Source organism: Tilletiaria anomala, assembly GCF_000711695.1.
Source record: "Tilletiaria anomala UBC 951 chromosome Unknown K437scaffold_62, whole genome shotgun sequence".
Classification (NCBI taxonomy): Eukaryota; Fungi; Basidiomycota; class Exobasidiomycetes; order Georgefischeriales; family Tilletiariaceae; genus Tilletiaria; species Tilletiaria anomala.
Genome location: NW_013546960.1, coordinates 68,942 through 82,705, shown reverse-complemented (window position 1 = coordinate 82,705; position 13,764 = coordinate 68,942). Strand labels below are relative to the sequence as shown.

The 13,764-nt window shown below is 54.2% G+C and overlaps 4 protein-coding genes across 4 annotated transcripts; 2 read left to right on the top strand and 2 right to left on the bottom strand.

Annotated features, from left to right (window-relative positions):
- Positions 1–111: 111 nt before the first annotated feature.
- Positions 112–2,988, top strand: K437DRAFT_274939 (NIF-domain-containing protein). Its single transcript, XM_013386897.1, has 4 exons — positions 112–2,336; positions 2,417–2,533; positions 2,604–2,715; positions 2,787–2,988. The coding sequence occupies exons 1-4, from the start codon at positions 294–296 to the stop codon at positions 2,921–2,923; spliced, it is 2,409 nt and encodes an 802-aa protein (XP_013242351.1). The 5' UTR covers positions 112–293; the 3' UTR covers positions 2,924–2,988.
- On the bottom strand, positions 2,891–8,220 carry K437DRAFT_257543 (glycoside hydrolase family 133 protein). Its single transcript, XM_013386896.1, has 8 exons — positions 8,115–8,220; positions 7,900–8,045; positions 7,205–7,827; positions 6,532–7,123; positions 5,543–6,470; positions 5,379–5,475; positions 4,784–5,321; positions 2,891–4,720 (listed from the first exon to the last, which is right to left on the bottom strand). Exons 1-8 carry the CDS (start codon positions 8,181–8,183, stop codon positions 3,040–3,042), a joined length of 4,674 nt encoding a protein of 1,557 aa, XP_013242350.1. The 5' UTR covers positions 8,184–8,220; the 3' UTR covers positions 2,891–3,039.
- A 1,381-nt stretch (positions 8,221–9,601) lies between these two features.
- On the bottom strand, positions 9,602–10,536 carry K437DRAFT_153595 (uncharacterized protein). Its single transcript, XM_013386895.1, has 2 exons — positions 10,242–10,536; positions 9,602–10,165 (listed from the first exon to the last, which is right to left on the bottom strand). The coding sequence occupies exons 1-2, from the start codon at positions 10,411–10,413 to the stop codon at positions 9,786–9,788; spliced, it is 552 nt and encodes a 183-aa protein (XP_013242349.1). The 5' UTR covers positions 10,414–10,536; the 3' UTR covers positions 9,602–9,785.
- Positions 10,537–12,985: 2,449 nt separating this feature from the next.
- K437DRAFT_153543 (uncharacterized protein) lies at positions 12,986–13,748 on the top strand. The gene has a single exon (XM_013386894.1). The coding sequence runs from the start codon at positions 13,184–13,186 to the stop codon at positions 13,598–13,600; it is 417 nt and encodes a 138-aa protein (XP_013242348.1). The 5' UTR covers positions 12,986–13,183; the 3' UTR covers positions 13,601–13,748.
- The last annotated feature ends 16 nt before the right edge of the window (positions 13,749–13,764 follow it).

Here is a 13,764-nt window from a genome sequence, read left to right as displayed (position 1 = left end):
GGGATCAATGAACCAGTGAAATCAGGACGGACACACTGCTTCAGTGCCGCCTACCAATGCCCCCCCCCCCCACTCGGTTCCGTCATCACTGCATCCTTGCATAGGATTTGGTTTGGATGACACTACTACAGACCGCTTCTTGGACACCACCTCAGCAGCAGGTCCGCAAGTTCGGATCTCCATCATGGATGTGCTGTGTTGGCCTGGCCGCTGTAGCTAAGTGCGCGCATTTGCTTCAACGACTGGTTTCGTTGTCCTAGTCGTGCGGACCCACGGGTGGGCAGACAGGCACCATGAACTCGATCAGCTACCTCGACTCTGTCCTATCCCGGTCCCTCAGCACTAGCCGCAAGGGATCGGGCACATCATCTCCCAACAAGAGATCGGCCATGAGCAGCGGCTACAACAATACCTGCGGAAGCGGCGGCCAACAACTGGGCGATGACGCGAATCCCAGGCTGTGTCTCGGGCGGAGAGCATCGGACAACCTCTTGTCCGATCGTGCCGCCGCTGCCGCCAGACCATCCCACGCTGGCTTTGGATTCACGCCTGTTAACCCTCGATTGGCAGGAGAGGCAGGAAAGGAAGGTAGCACAGATAAGAACCAGAGTGACGCTAGCCTATGGCCACAAGGGGACGAGGACAGCTCGATGGAAAGTAGCGTAGATGACGCAGGCAGGAGTCGACACCACGAAGGCGGCAGCGGCAGCGCTTCTGGCTTCCTTCGTGGCAAAGGAAACAACAAGAGCCCACACAAGAAGAGTCACAGCGATCATCAAGAGCGATGCGAACGGGAGCGAGTACATCTACGGAGAGCCGGAAGCACCCCCGGTGACTTCAGTTGGTACTCGAATCGGCGCGTCGGCTCCACCTCCACCACCAGTTCCAAAGAGAACTATGGTTGGGGAAGTCTGTGGGGTCTGACAGGATGGGGTGACAACAGCGGTTGTGCCAGTGGCGGTGGTAGCAACGAAGCAAGCACGCGATCCAGCTCGGGCGGGAAACGGCGGCGGAAGGGTGGGCTTCACCCAAGTCGGACCGCTTCGTCCTCCAGTGGTGTCTCTGTAGGCAGGGCCTCCGTCCACTCAGACGTGACAATGATGTCGGAGATGGAGCGCGAGAACATCGTTGACTTTGAAGGAGGCGAAGAAGAGGAGGACCAACTACACGTGGCCGCTCCTCCCTCACGTACATCTTCGGATACCCACGAGGGAGAGAAGAGCATCACTGAAAAAGATCAAGACGGGAACGAAGCGGAGCGGCGCCATTTGCCCAATGTGCAAGACGCAGCCGATGGCGATCGCACATCGTCCATATCCAATAGAAGTACTCTCCAAGAAGACAGCCTGCCGCTGGCATTTGCGACGGATCTAGCGACGTCCGATGCAAAGGCGCAGGTCGAGAGCGGATCGCTCTTTTCTCTGAATGAAACACGTGCTCGCGAGGCGCAGCTGAGGGTTTTGCAGTGCATCCCTTCTGCTCCTCCTTCGTACGAAGCAGCTGTACGGGGAGAACCGAGCGAGAAAGGCCCTCATGCAACAATAGCAGGAGAGCGAGACGGACCTGCAGGCTCAGGTACAGGCGCAAACCGCTTCCTTAAGAGCCTCTTTCGATCTCTCCAACAAGCTATCCTGTACATTCTTATGCTGCCACTGCGCCTCGTACGCCGTGGACGACTAGGCACAGGGCACAAGATCGCTGTGGGAGCCCGCACTGCATCTCCTGGCACTGACATCCTTCCTCCTGAACCATCAGAGGAGCCTAGGCGGTCCCATACCGTGAGCCGGCGAAACAACGGATTGTGTGGCGAATCTTCACACACAGGGCATGGTGGCGAAAAGGCGGTGCCGGGCATAAGCACAGGTACAGGCGAGAACCAGATTAGTACAACTCCTCAGCAGCTTGTTCCAAAGACTCAAAGTTCTAGTCGGCTGCTACCGAATCCACATCCCGTGGAGAATCTCCTCGGCCACGACCCGAATGCCAAGCCCCCGCAAGGGCATGTTGCTCCCGGGACCACCCAAGCGAACTTACCGTTACCAAAGCCGCATCTCACCTCTTCCATCATCCACCACTCTCCCAAGACTCTCGTTCTCGACCTCGACGAGACACTGATCCACTCGACATCGCGCTCACCCAACTGGGCAGTCTTGCGCGGTGGCGCTAGCGTCAGCACTGGCGGTGGTCTGCTCGGCATGGACGGCCTCGGCGATCTGCTTGGCCTGCGTTCGACCGGTGGACGCCTGCGGCCGCACATGGTCGAAGTCGTGCTCGAAGGGCGCAGCGTTCTGTACCATGTCTACAAACGGCCCTGGGTTGACCACTTCTTGCGGAAGGTGAGCGTTCCTTGAAACGCAAGTCAATCGTTCAATGCACTGTACTTGGCACTCATCGATGTCTTCGCTTCAACCTGCAGGTCGCGACGTGGTACAACGTCGTCATCTTCACGGCGTCAGTGCAAGAGTACGCCGATCCCGTGATCGACTGGCTTGACCAAGGCAGAGGCTTGATCACTGGCCGCTTTTTCCGAGATGTGAATGCCTTTTGACCGCCTACAGGAAACCGCTTTGCTGAGCTGACAAATTCACACTCCGGTCCTTCAGGCGTGCACGTACCAGAATGGCTCCTACCTTAAGGATCTCGCCATCGTCGATTCAGACTTATCCAAAGTTTGCCTGGTGGACAATTCGCCAGCGAGTTATCATCTGAACCCATGTAAGTGATAAGCGATCGCGCCGTGTTTCCCTATGCCCAGGCGCTAATTATAGGCCGTGACTTCCACACAGCGAATGGCATTCCCATAGAAGGATGGACTCACGACCCGAAAGACGAAGCGCTGTTGGATCTGCTCCCTGTCCTTGACAGTCTTCGCTTCTCTTCCGATGTGCGGCATATCCTCGGCGTACGATTGCTGGACTCATAGTCTACAATGAGGTCGTACCCACATGTATTGGCGCAGATGTGAATGAAAGACATGTGAAAATCTATAATACGATGGCGCTTGATTGGTTTGCTCTGTCCTTCGTCAGCTACGCAAAGTCATTTGGTATTTTTCTGCAACCGCATCATTTCTTCCAGCGTGTCGAGCATTGTCGAAGCGCTCCAAGCTTGCGTCCTGCAAGAGTCCACACAGAAGGTGCCGTTGCTGTTTGTCAGCTCAGGCAAGCCGGCCCACGGATTTGACTGGATGTGTTTTTTGTGCTGAAGCATCATTGACGAGACACGGTGGAAAGTTTCCGCCTTGTCGTGACGGCCGGAACCAGCTATGCTATCAAAGTGAAGATACGCTCGCAGGAACTCGCCGGTGAGCCACAGCCACTCGGGCCCTTGGTGGTAGTTGGCACCCGCCGCCAAGCGGTAGTCGTCGGAATCATTGGTGTTGTCGTAGTCACCACGGTAGTTCATGTCGCTAGGATCGAGCGTGCGCATTCCAAGTGGAGCGCGCAAGACATTGTCTGCCGCTTGCAGGGCGGTGATGGCGTGTTGCGGGTCGAAAAGCTCCGGTGCAACGGTCATGGCGATCGGGAAGTTGGCGCGAAGTTGATAGTCTGACCACTCCCTGCCTGTTCCGCTGCCATAAACGTCCTTGTAGATACCACGCCTGTTGACGAGCTGCGGATCGATGTCATAAGTCTTGTCTTCCGCTGGGTCTAGTGGCACCCAGTAACATCGCTCGAACGACTTTGCAAGTAGTGCATCCCACTCGGCATATGTAACCTTTGTTTTGCGCCCATCGATGGTAGCTTCGACGCCCTTGGCCGGCCACTTGCCTTGCTTTGACAGAGCCGACACCCAACGCAATGTGCTCTTGAGTAGTGCAGTAATTTCAATAGCAGCACCGTCGCGAGGTGTGCTGGGATGGCCTTTGTTCCCTGCTTTCTGCGAACTGCCGTTCTTGTCTTGCCAGGTTCCGCAATTGTACCTGTTACCACCAAAGATAATACCGGTCTTCCAGTCAACATCAATGTCAATGTTGAAGCCTTCGTCTTTCATATCATTGTCGATAGCAGGCCCCGCATTGTATTCGCGGAAGTGAATTCCAGTAGCATGGCGCTGCAAGATCTCCTGGATAAGCTCTGCGACTGTGCTGGAGTAGGCAAAGGCTTGAGGAGAATCCCACGGCACCCATGTATCGTCGGCAGGGAAACGACGCTTCACCTTCTCTTGCAAGATAGCTTCGCCTCCGGGCACCATGGTCGTGTAGTCTTGAACATTCTGCGCAAAGAACCATGGACCGTCACGACAATTGTATCGAGGAGTCCGCGTCGAGTCGAGCAGGTTCGGGATGAGGCCGTGCTTCAAGGTGCTGCCGAAGGAAATGATGTGGTCGTGCGCGGCTTGGTACATGCCTGTGGTAAGATAAAGGCCACGCAGCGAGATGAAGACGTCGCGGCCCCACAGACGAGCCCAACCAGCCGCAAAGAAAGGCAATCCGGCTGCCATAGACGCACTATGCTTATCTGGCCAAAGTGAGGCTGATTTGACCATGCCGTTCATCTGCACAGCGCAGAGTGCTAAAGACTTCGTAAATTCGTGGCCATCGGCAACGAAAGCAGACATTTGGCTCAGAGTGCGCTCTCTGGCTGCTGTGTATGCACTGTTGATGATGAGTGCACAGTACTTTGGCCGCATGAATGGAGGTGCTGAAGTTTTGACCGCATTGAAGCGCTCCTCAAGCCAGGCGTGAATTCCTCGCAGACGAGGGAAGAGATTCATGTGCCTGTCAAAGCGACGATATGTCAGCTCTGCGTCTGAGGTCAATACCATATTGCGAAACACTCACCTCTGCAACCGGTTCACGCAATAGTCCATCGCCCACGTCCCCTCACGGAGATGCGCGCACAAAGCGTGTCCTAGGTCGTTCTGCTCCATAATCTGACGCAAAGCTGGCATCCAACCCTCCAACCCACAGTAGACAAACGGCCCGTAGCCGGGGACAACATATGCGCCATCCGCACCTCCTGTAATGTCCCGCTCCTCTCCTTCGGCGCGGTGCAAGACGATGTTCAGATCGACAAGGTCTAATGGAGCAAGAGCTTCTGCAGCGCCGCTCTTGCACAAGGTTTCTAAGTTGGCATCAATGCCATCCATCTCCGTAGCGAAAATCATCACGCTAGCCGACGGGAAACAGTCAGGGATGACAATCTCGGTGAAAGTGCCGTCATGATCCTTGCCTGCGCGCAATTCCGGAGCAGCAATGTCCACCAGCTCTGATGGGATACCACACAGGAATCTCTCGTCCTCCTGAACCGCTCCCTTCAAGCGCAAGGTCTTGCCGAAAATGTAGTAAACCTTAGTCCGCTTCAAGATGATCGGAGAGACTAGTCGTTCTGATGCATCAGTTGAATGTCCGCAAAATCTATTACAATTCCACTCACGAAAGCCGCGCTCATCGGTAGAATCATGGAACGCTGTACGTGCAACGATCACATAGCCCTTGTGGGTGACAGGATGAATCCGATGGACGATGATGTACTGGCCACACCCCACTTGGGTTCAGCAAACTTCCAGGTTCCAAAGGTGGGCGCAGCCCGACACTCACGTCATTCTCCTGGTGCATGTGACCTTCTGCATACCCCTCGAGGACCATCTCGGTGTGAAGATGGTTGAGAATGCGGCGTACAGGCCCAATTGCTGCCTGTTCCACCGATGTTAAGGCGCGATACTGTCGCTTTTCCTGAACGACATCAAGATGTTTGGGGTACAGCTCATCGAATCCACGAGTGGAGCCAATTGCAGACCAGGAAAAGGCGACGAGGGCACCCATCGTCAAGGCATCAATGGTTGTGCGCTTTGCGGTTGGTGTCTCGTTATCGTGTGTGATGTCCATGAACAGCGCATGGGGAGACGAGCCGAGGAGAGGCTTGATGATACACTTGACAGCCTTTCCCTTGAGAGGCTCTCGCATGACGCTCTCCTTGGCCAAACAATCGTCGTCCATGGATCCAACTGGCTTGTTGACACCGAAGCGATAGAGCAGCCTACTTTCCTCCTTCGGATCGTTCGCATTGTCCATCTCGCGGATCAAGCTGTTGATTCCGAGGCGGCTGACGAAGTACACGTCCATCTCGGCGCTACCGGTGAAAAGCTCGGCGCAAACGTACAGGTTGGGGTTGACCTTTCGAGCGGCGTCTAGAAGAAATTCGCCGACATGAATCGGCGTAGAGTGGCAATTGTCGATCCGGAAGCCGTCGAAGAGCACTGCGATAGACTTGACGTATTCCTCCATGTGCTTCCACAAGAATGGAGAGTCTTCTGGGCCCTTGCCGAAGCGGAGCTTGACGCAGTCGCCCCAGGAAATCAGCTCCCTCCGTAGGTACACTCTTGAGGCAGATGTGCCAAAGTCCACCAGAGGGTCGGCAGCCCAGATCCACCCATTGTGCGCCAGCGCAAGACTCTTCGGATTCTGACCTTTTGCTCTGGGGTCTTTTGGATCGAGACGTGTGAAGTATGGTTCGCAGAAGGGCGAGCTGCGGCGGCGCTCGCCACGTCAGTTACCACTTCTTCACAGCCGTGCCTCTCGCTACTCACCTTGGGCTGATTTCGCCAAGCTGAGGTCCGCGTGGATCTAGGCGTTGGTACTTCAAACGGCCCTCGAGGTTGGCCGTGATGGCCTTGAGGTCGTCATCGTAGACGGTATAGAGAGGCACGTTGATGGCGTCTAACGCTTTCTTGAAAGCTTCGAACACGTCTCCATCTGGCTTGGACCTGCCAAGCGATCGCATAATGCCGATAGCAGTGCCAATTTCGATATCTGTGCAGTAGCGAGAAGAGAGTGCCATTCGATTGCGCAAGGCGTGCTTCTGGAGCAGCGCAGAAGCGTCGTCCAAGCCCTTGTCATCAAGCGACTCTTGTTCAGGAAGCTTGGTCAACGCAGCATCGGACTGGCCCCAGGCAGTCTGGAACGCTCTCGTGTGAGCCTCGACATCGATGACATAGTACTGCCAGAGTTCTAGCTGATTGAGGACGTGAGCTTTGACGCCACTCATGATGGCATCGACATCGGACTGCGAAGTGACGCGAGTGGGCAAGTTAAGCGCACTGAGGGATGCGGAGAACTCCATGAGCTTGCGGTCCAGCTCCTCAGCGGGCGTCAAATGTGGAGAGTTGACAATATTGTAACCTGATGTGAACACATAAGCCGCAAGGGGCATTCGCCATTCAGAAAGTCGTTGTAGTGTAACAGCTGCCAAACGAAACTCACCGGCATCGGGGTGTTGATAGAGCCAAGGAGTGTTGTTTGCCGTGTGATTGAGCACCACATCTGTCATACTCAGGATTCCCCATTCGGATCGGATCCGATTCAACCAAGTTTGCATCGTCTTGAAACGGTCCGCCCTGGTCTTTGAAGCACCTGCCTTTGCGTCGAAAAGGTCGAGCGAGAAATCCAGCTGATCGGCGAGCGAGTAGGGGCTGTTGCTCTGGCCGCGCACTTGCAAGGGAAGAAAGTGCCACATGTTGTATCCCGAGTCGCGTGCGAGATCGAGATGAGGGCCCCATGAGCTCAGGCCGCCAGCCCATTTGGCAACGAAAGACTGCAGCACGATGCCGTCCTGAGGCAGATTGATGACATCCTTGAGCACCATGCCACCATTGCCGCCCAGAACAGGTGTGCGTTTAGGGAGCCGCAGGAGCGGGTCGACGTTGAAGTACCCCCGCTTGCTTTTGACGCGCTCCATCCCACTTGCGCCAAGACAGATGGGCTGCTCTTTTGTCGGGTAAGGCGATCGTTGTATAGGTGCGGCATGTTCGACGTAGAATTCGAAGACACCTGCGTGTGTGATCCAAAGGTCGAGTTGAATCGGCTTGCTAAAGTCGGTAGGAAGCCTGCACGGACATAGAGGAAGATGAGAAGATGAGAAGACTTCAAGCTGGTCAGGACCTATCATTCCAACTGACTTGTGCTCCCAGAATTTCTTCCGATCAAATTCGGAGCCGCGAGGTGGGAAGTTTGTCCAGAGCCTGCCATCGCGGCAAGCAGATCCGCCAGCTTCAATCGTGAACCTCAGCACATACGGCTTCACTGGGGGCGGCAAGCGGACATACTGGGGAAGCAGAACGCGCAAAAGCTTCAGTTCGAGCCCCGTTCCAGCTGCATTGGAGGCGACACTCACAGCCCTTTCAGAACCTGGGCTACCGTCCTCCTCCAAATTCAATTCGAAGACTTGCAGAAGACTTGACATGTTGTCAAAGGCTGCGATGCCTTGAGGCTGACGTCGACTGATGAGAGCGACAGAGGGCATTGTGATGAGCGTTCCAACCTCTGTACCCGACAGAAAAATGCTCGACACGCTGGCCCTTTTCTCGAGGTTGCCGTCACCAGGACAGACGAGACGATCCGTACAGTAAGAGGGACGCTCGATCCACCAATCGTTCTTCAAGCAAGCGTCCTTATAGGATCTGTGTGTATTTGTCCCGGAAATTGGCCTAAGCAATCATTCACGTGAGGACTCACTTAGAATGCAGACCTGTCGGGGTATAAGGCTTAGGCTGCAACCTTGCTGAGCGCTCGGTAACCAGATACCCGAGATGGACTAAGTTCTACTGAAGCGTATGGACCCAACGAGCACGAGAGATGAAGATGGGAGACGACGACCGTTGGGCGCAGATGTAAAGGTCAGGATAATACTGAAACGAGCCGAGGGGACTGCGTTGCCAGGTTATGATGTCATGTGAAACAAGCAAGTCCCGTGGTCCCACAGTCTGCGAGAAGCGAGCCCCAGCCTGCTCTAGCGGTAAGGTGGTCGATGAGCTTGAAATGGAAGCGAAGTGACACGTGGCCAGTGTCCAATATGTATCTTATGAGCATTTACACGCAAAGCGAATTGCGGATTCTGGCAATCAGGAGACCACCAGATGTCAACGGCTTCCCCGACCAGGCTTGTAAGTTGCACAGCTAAAGGATAGTGGAAGGGCAGCAGTGCAGACGAGAAACGAATGTGCCGTGCATAACTGGCGAACGATGACATGGTCGACCGGACGAAGATACTCTGCTGGACTCTGGGGAGCGGCATTTGGTAAGTGTAGACGTTCGGGTTGGTTCGGTAGTGATCGGATCGCAACTCGACCCGAGAGGGTGTGATGGAGACCAACTCTACAGAACTACAGCCAACAGACTGGAATCCTGGCCAGTGGATTGTGGTGTTGTTTGGCCCCTTTGTCTCGCTCCTCAGCAACGGCTGCTGGCGCGACTAAACCATTGGCAGCCGGCAAGGGCTCCGTGCAATGCTGCTCGGCTGCAGCTTGCACTGGGCTGCACGGGCCAGGCCACACGCAGCTAGTCCACAGCCCGCTGCAAATGTGTGCTCTGGTACCTGGCTGACCGTCTGGGCCTTGGTCACTCTACTGATGCCTCAATCGGTGGAAAGCGCCTCAACCCACGCAAATGGGTCTCGAGCGCCCCGTTTCGGCCGATAGCAACACATTACACGAAGACACAGTACGCTGAACGGTCGACTGGATCTCCATCGTTCCACAATCAGCCATAATCAAAGGCCCTCTCTACTACTTTTCACTCCTTTCCGATGCTGTCGCTCCAGCGCGAAATGCCGTCTAAACATTGACCCAGTTCAAGAGCAACTGATGCACCGGAAGCTGCCATCGTCAGGAGGACAACGTGCATTCCTCATCTGACTCAATTCCATCGCTCCTGACGCCCTTCATGGAGGCGAGTCTGCGCCGTGCGACCTCGTTCAGCTCAGCCCTACGCGTCTTGGATGCAAACCCGGCTGATACTTCCAACCTAGAATGCGAAAGAAGGATCACTTGTTGGCCCCGCCGTGCTTCTATACCTGGCTAGACTGACCTGAAATGACGGATGCGGATTCCAAAAGTTGAACGAGAGATTGATGGTGCGCTCCGTTGCCTTGCAGCGAGAGGCAAGACATTATGTGGGGACGCTGGGTCGAAACGAGGGACTCGCTGTAATCGAAGCTCGAACAGCTGCGAACCTGTTGGGCATCAAGCCATTGCGCTCTCGTGAAAATTTCACTGTTGGAGGTGCGCTGTCCAGTGCCAAGCGCGTGGCGGGCATTGTCGTGATCCTTCCGTCCTAAGTTCCACGCGAGCATGAAACAAGGGCGTAATCGAAGCAAGTTGGGCCAAACTATCATTTTGACTATGTGATGCTGTCCAAATGGGGTTTCAAATGGACGAAATGTGACAACTGCTTGCGATTGTGTTCGAAATCAAAGATCGGTCAACTCGCTTATCGAGGATATTTGCGTCCACTGCCCATGCACCCACGGCATCCAGGTCACCTGCAGCGACAACACCTCGAAAGCAGACGCCCGCCATTCGATGTTCATGACACAAGTTGCAAACTCCAGGTGCTAATGGCCCACGTCCTTTCCTTTCCATCACGGCCAAAGGCCGGTCTAATCGCAACTTCGCACCGAAAGCAAAGAACTGCATCAGCCTCGAGCTAAGGAACAAGGACCAACACCTATGGCTACTTTAAGTACTGTTTGGTTTTTTATGCATGCCGTTGAAAAATTACTTTCTTTATTCCAAGGCGATCCAATATTATTGATGATTATCGCGCCTCATCCATGATCATGGAGGTACGATCGGAACAGTGTGATCGCATCTTTGCACCCAATGCAAACAGAATAGAGCACTGTTCAACTGGGACCGCGCGAGTGTTCAAACTCATGAACGATGCTCATCATTCTACTTGCGATGTTAATTTTTTTTGATTATGGGTACCGACCAATAGGTATTTGCCTTTGTTCCGATGCAATCCCAATTTTTGTTGTTAACCATTGCTTTTCATTGAAAATTGTTGGATTGTCGCGAGTCGAATTTCTTCCACCTGACCCTCCGTCTTTTCGCACATCGCGCCGAATCCATACCTCACCTGTTTCGACGGTCGGCGCTCACAATAGAGCAATCTCCAGATGCGCAGAGGCACTGTACGAAGGTAGGGATAGTGGTTAGATTCACCCAAGTATGAGGTGTATACATGTGCATTTACCATAGTCCAGCGTAAGTCATGAGAGATGAGAGAGGGGGGGGAGACCCTGGTGAATGTGCCGATGGCGGGGCCCATGCCGTGGCAGGGGTTGGATCCATGGTCACCTGTTCCTTTCCGTCCTTCACAACAATACACCCTTCCCGGCCCAAATCGTGATCTTGGCAGGTTGTACTCCTGCTGCCTCCGAGTGGATAGTATTCAACGCATGCACGATCATGTCAGATAGACAACGCCAGCCGCCTTCCTGCAACAGCTCCGTGAAGCACGAATCCGTCATGTAGACCCGCAAGCCCTCCTTCACCCTTTTGACAGCCGTCTCCGCGGACGGACTGAGGGGAGAGGAGGGTACGAACGTGCAACCTTGAGCCCGCAAATCGTCAATGACTACATTGCTCTTCAACTCCACTGCGTTATCGGAAGTCAATGCCGCGGGCGGACCATAGGGTCGGAACCAAAGTGCATGTAGCACAGTGGCTGTGTCGTGCGCTTAGCGGGAAGGGGAGTGACCGCTCTGGCGGCGACGTACCCCGATGCCTTCTCATACCAGGGGGAAGAACTTTCACTGACGCTGCGACGCTACGCCTGTAGGGCCAACGTGTCCGTGATCCACACAAACGTGTTAGCCCACTCCCGCCAGGTCGAATTCCCATCGCTACCTGCAGTGGCGCGATGCCGCGAGAGGCTTGACACCCTTACAACGGCGCGTGAACTCAGCCGCGTTCGCTGCCAAAGATGGGAGCATGTAGGGGTGCCAGAAAGCAAGGACAAACTGCCGTCTCCGTGCTTGAGCAGTGGTCCCGTGCACGAATTGCAGGATGCATTCGATCTCAGTGTTGGGCACGACCACCACCAGTATAGCATCTGTATCCTCGCCATCCCATATCGGGAAATTGACACGATAGAGCAAGTCGTCCTTGAGGCGGAATCGTTCCAACGTATCGCGTAGCATGTCAGCGCGAGGGACGGTCATGGGCTCCTGAGCTGCCTACTCGAGTTGGCAAGACGCCTCTCGCTGCACGCTGCAGAACGAATCTGCACTTTGCTGCGCGACACGCACGTGCCACTCTAAGGGAAATTGAACCGTGCATAGCCTAGGTCCTACTGATGCGACGACTGCAGGCGGGATTCTGGAAGCCACGTCAGCGAGTACATTGTCAACCCCGAGGAGGTGAGCGATCTGGTGATCCTCAACTCCAATCTCGGAGAGTGCTACCGTAATTGCCGTGAGATGTGACGCAAGAGCAGCGGCAACGTGGACGCACTAAGTAACAGAGCCAACGGAGCGAAGCACATCGAAATAACACACCCCATAGAACGCATCGAACATCTAGGGAAGCTCGATAATAAAGGCCAAGCTACAGCGGTTGCAGGTGAAACCAGCACGGGGATGTATAAGGAACTGTACACAGTACCCAGAGTTCGTGTAGCGCAACGAACAACAAGAGATCTGAGCCAATTATCTTGGTTGTAATGAGTTATCCCTTCAACCGGTTACTAACCCAAACACGAAGCCTGACTTGAATACTCAAGGAACTTGCCGCAGAGGACTAAGACGGGAGCAAATGCGACCTCGATAGGTGCCACCGTCAGCATTGAGAAACTGCATGGTGATAACTACGACGCATAGGCTTTCAAAGCCATGATGATTAAGACCGGGCTGTGTGGCTACGTGACCAGCACAGCCAGGAAGCCGCTGAGCAACGACAGCACCGTTGCTGAATACATGCGCAGACAGGAGGGGGCCTTGGCGACGCTGGCGCTTATCATTGACGACAAGATCACTGGCTCGATCCGCATGGAGGAAACAACTTAAGAGGTATGGGACACTTGGGAAGCCAGGTACCAAACCAAAAAGGAGTTGCCCACTTCTTCCTTAAGAGAGACTTTTGGACCGTCAAGAAAGGGTTAGCGACGAGCATGCAGGAGTTCCTCGACCGCGTTGCAATTAGTACCGTAAGTTCAACGCACAAGGAGTCAAAATGCCGGCAACCTATCTACTGCCTTGCCAGTCATGTCGGACTCGACTCATACTACAATATTGTTCAGGTTCACTAGCAGTCTTGCGATGAGTTGACAAGGGAACAACGACGCAGTACAGCTCTAGAATCAGCTTCACTGGCGTCGTAGCAATGTCAGGGAGACGTCATTCACAATCATGTTCAGCAAGCATTCCACGCTTGGTGGCAAGAGAAAGAAAGCTTGCTGAAAATGCAGCAGGCAAAGCCACCTACAAATCACATGTCAATCGAAAAGAAGTGCACAGAGTCACTTCTCGACCGAAAATCCACCCGCCGCTTCGACAGGTATTATGACGGGATTCATCATATGCAGAATTACCCAGCAGCGAGCAAACATCAACGACAATACCATCCTCGACACAGGATCTTTGGACCACCTTGCCCCTCAAAAGGCGCTGCTCTCACCAACAATGTTAAGGACTCTGCCGTCATCAAGCTCGCAAATGGCGGCGCAATGAGTACAGTAATCAACGGCGACTATGGAGCAATCAGTGTTAAGACCGATATGGGCGTCGTCATTGACATCTATCTCAAGAGTGCACTTGAAGTCAAAGGCATGCAACGGGACCACATCATTGTCAGTGGAGTCAAACTGGCGGAAAGCTAGTGGCTTTATCACGCTCAAGAAGGATGGAGCGATGGTTGCTTTGGCTGTAGAAATTGCATAGTTGACCATAAGGACAGATTTCCAAAAAGGCACTATGGCTCTCCCTGTAATCCTGAGAACCACCGCCGTAATGCAAAACATGTCGGCCTATACAGTCGTGCAGA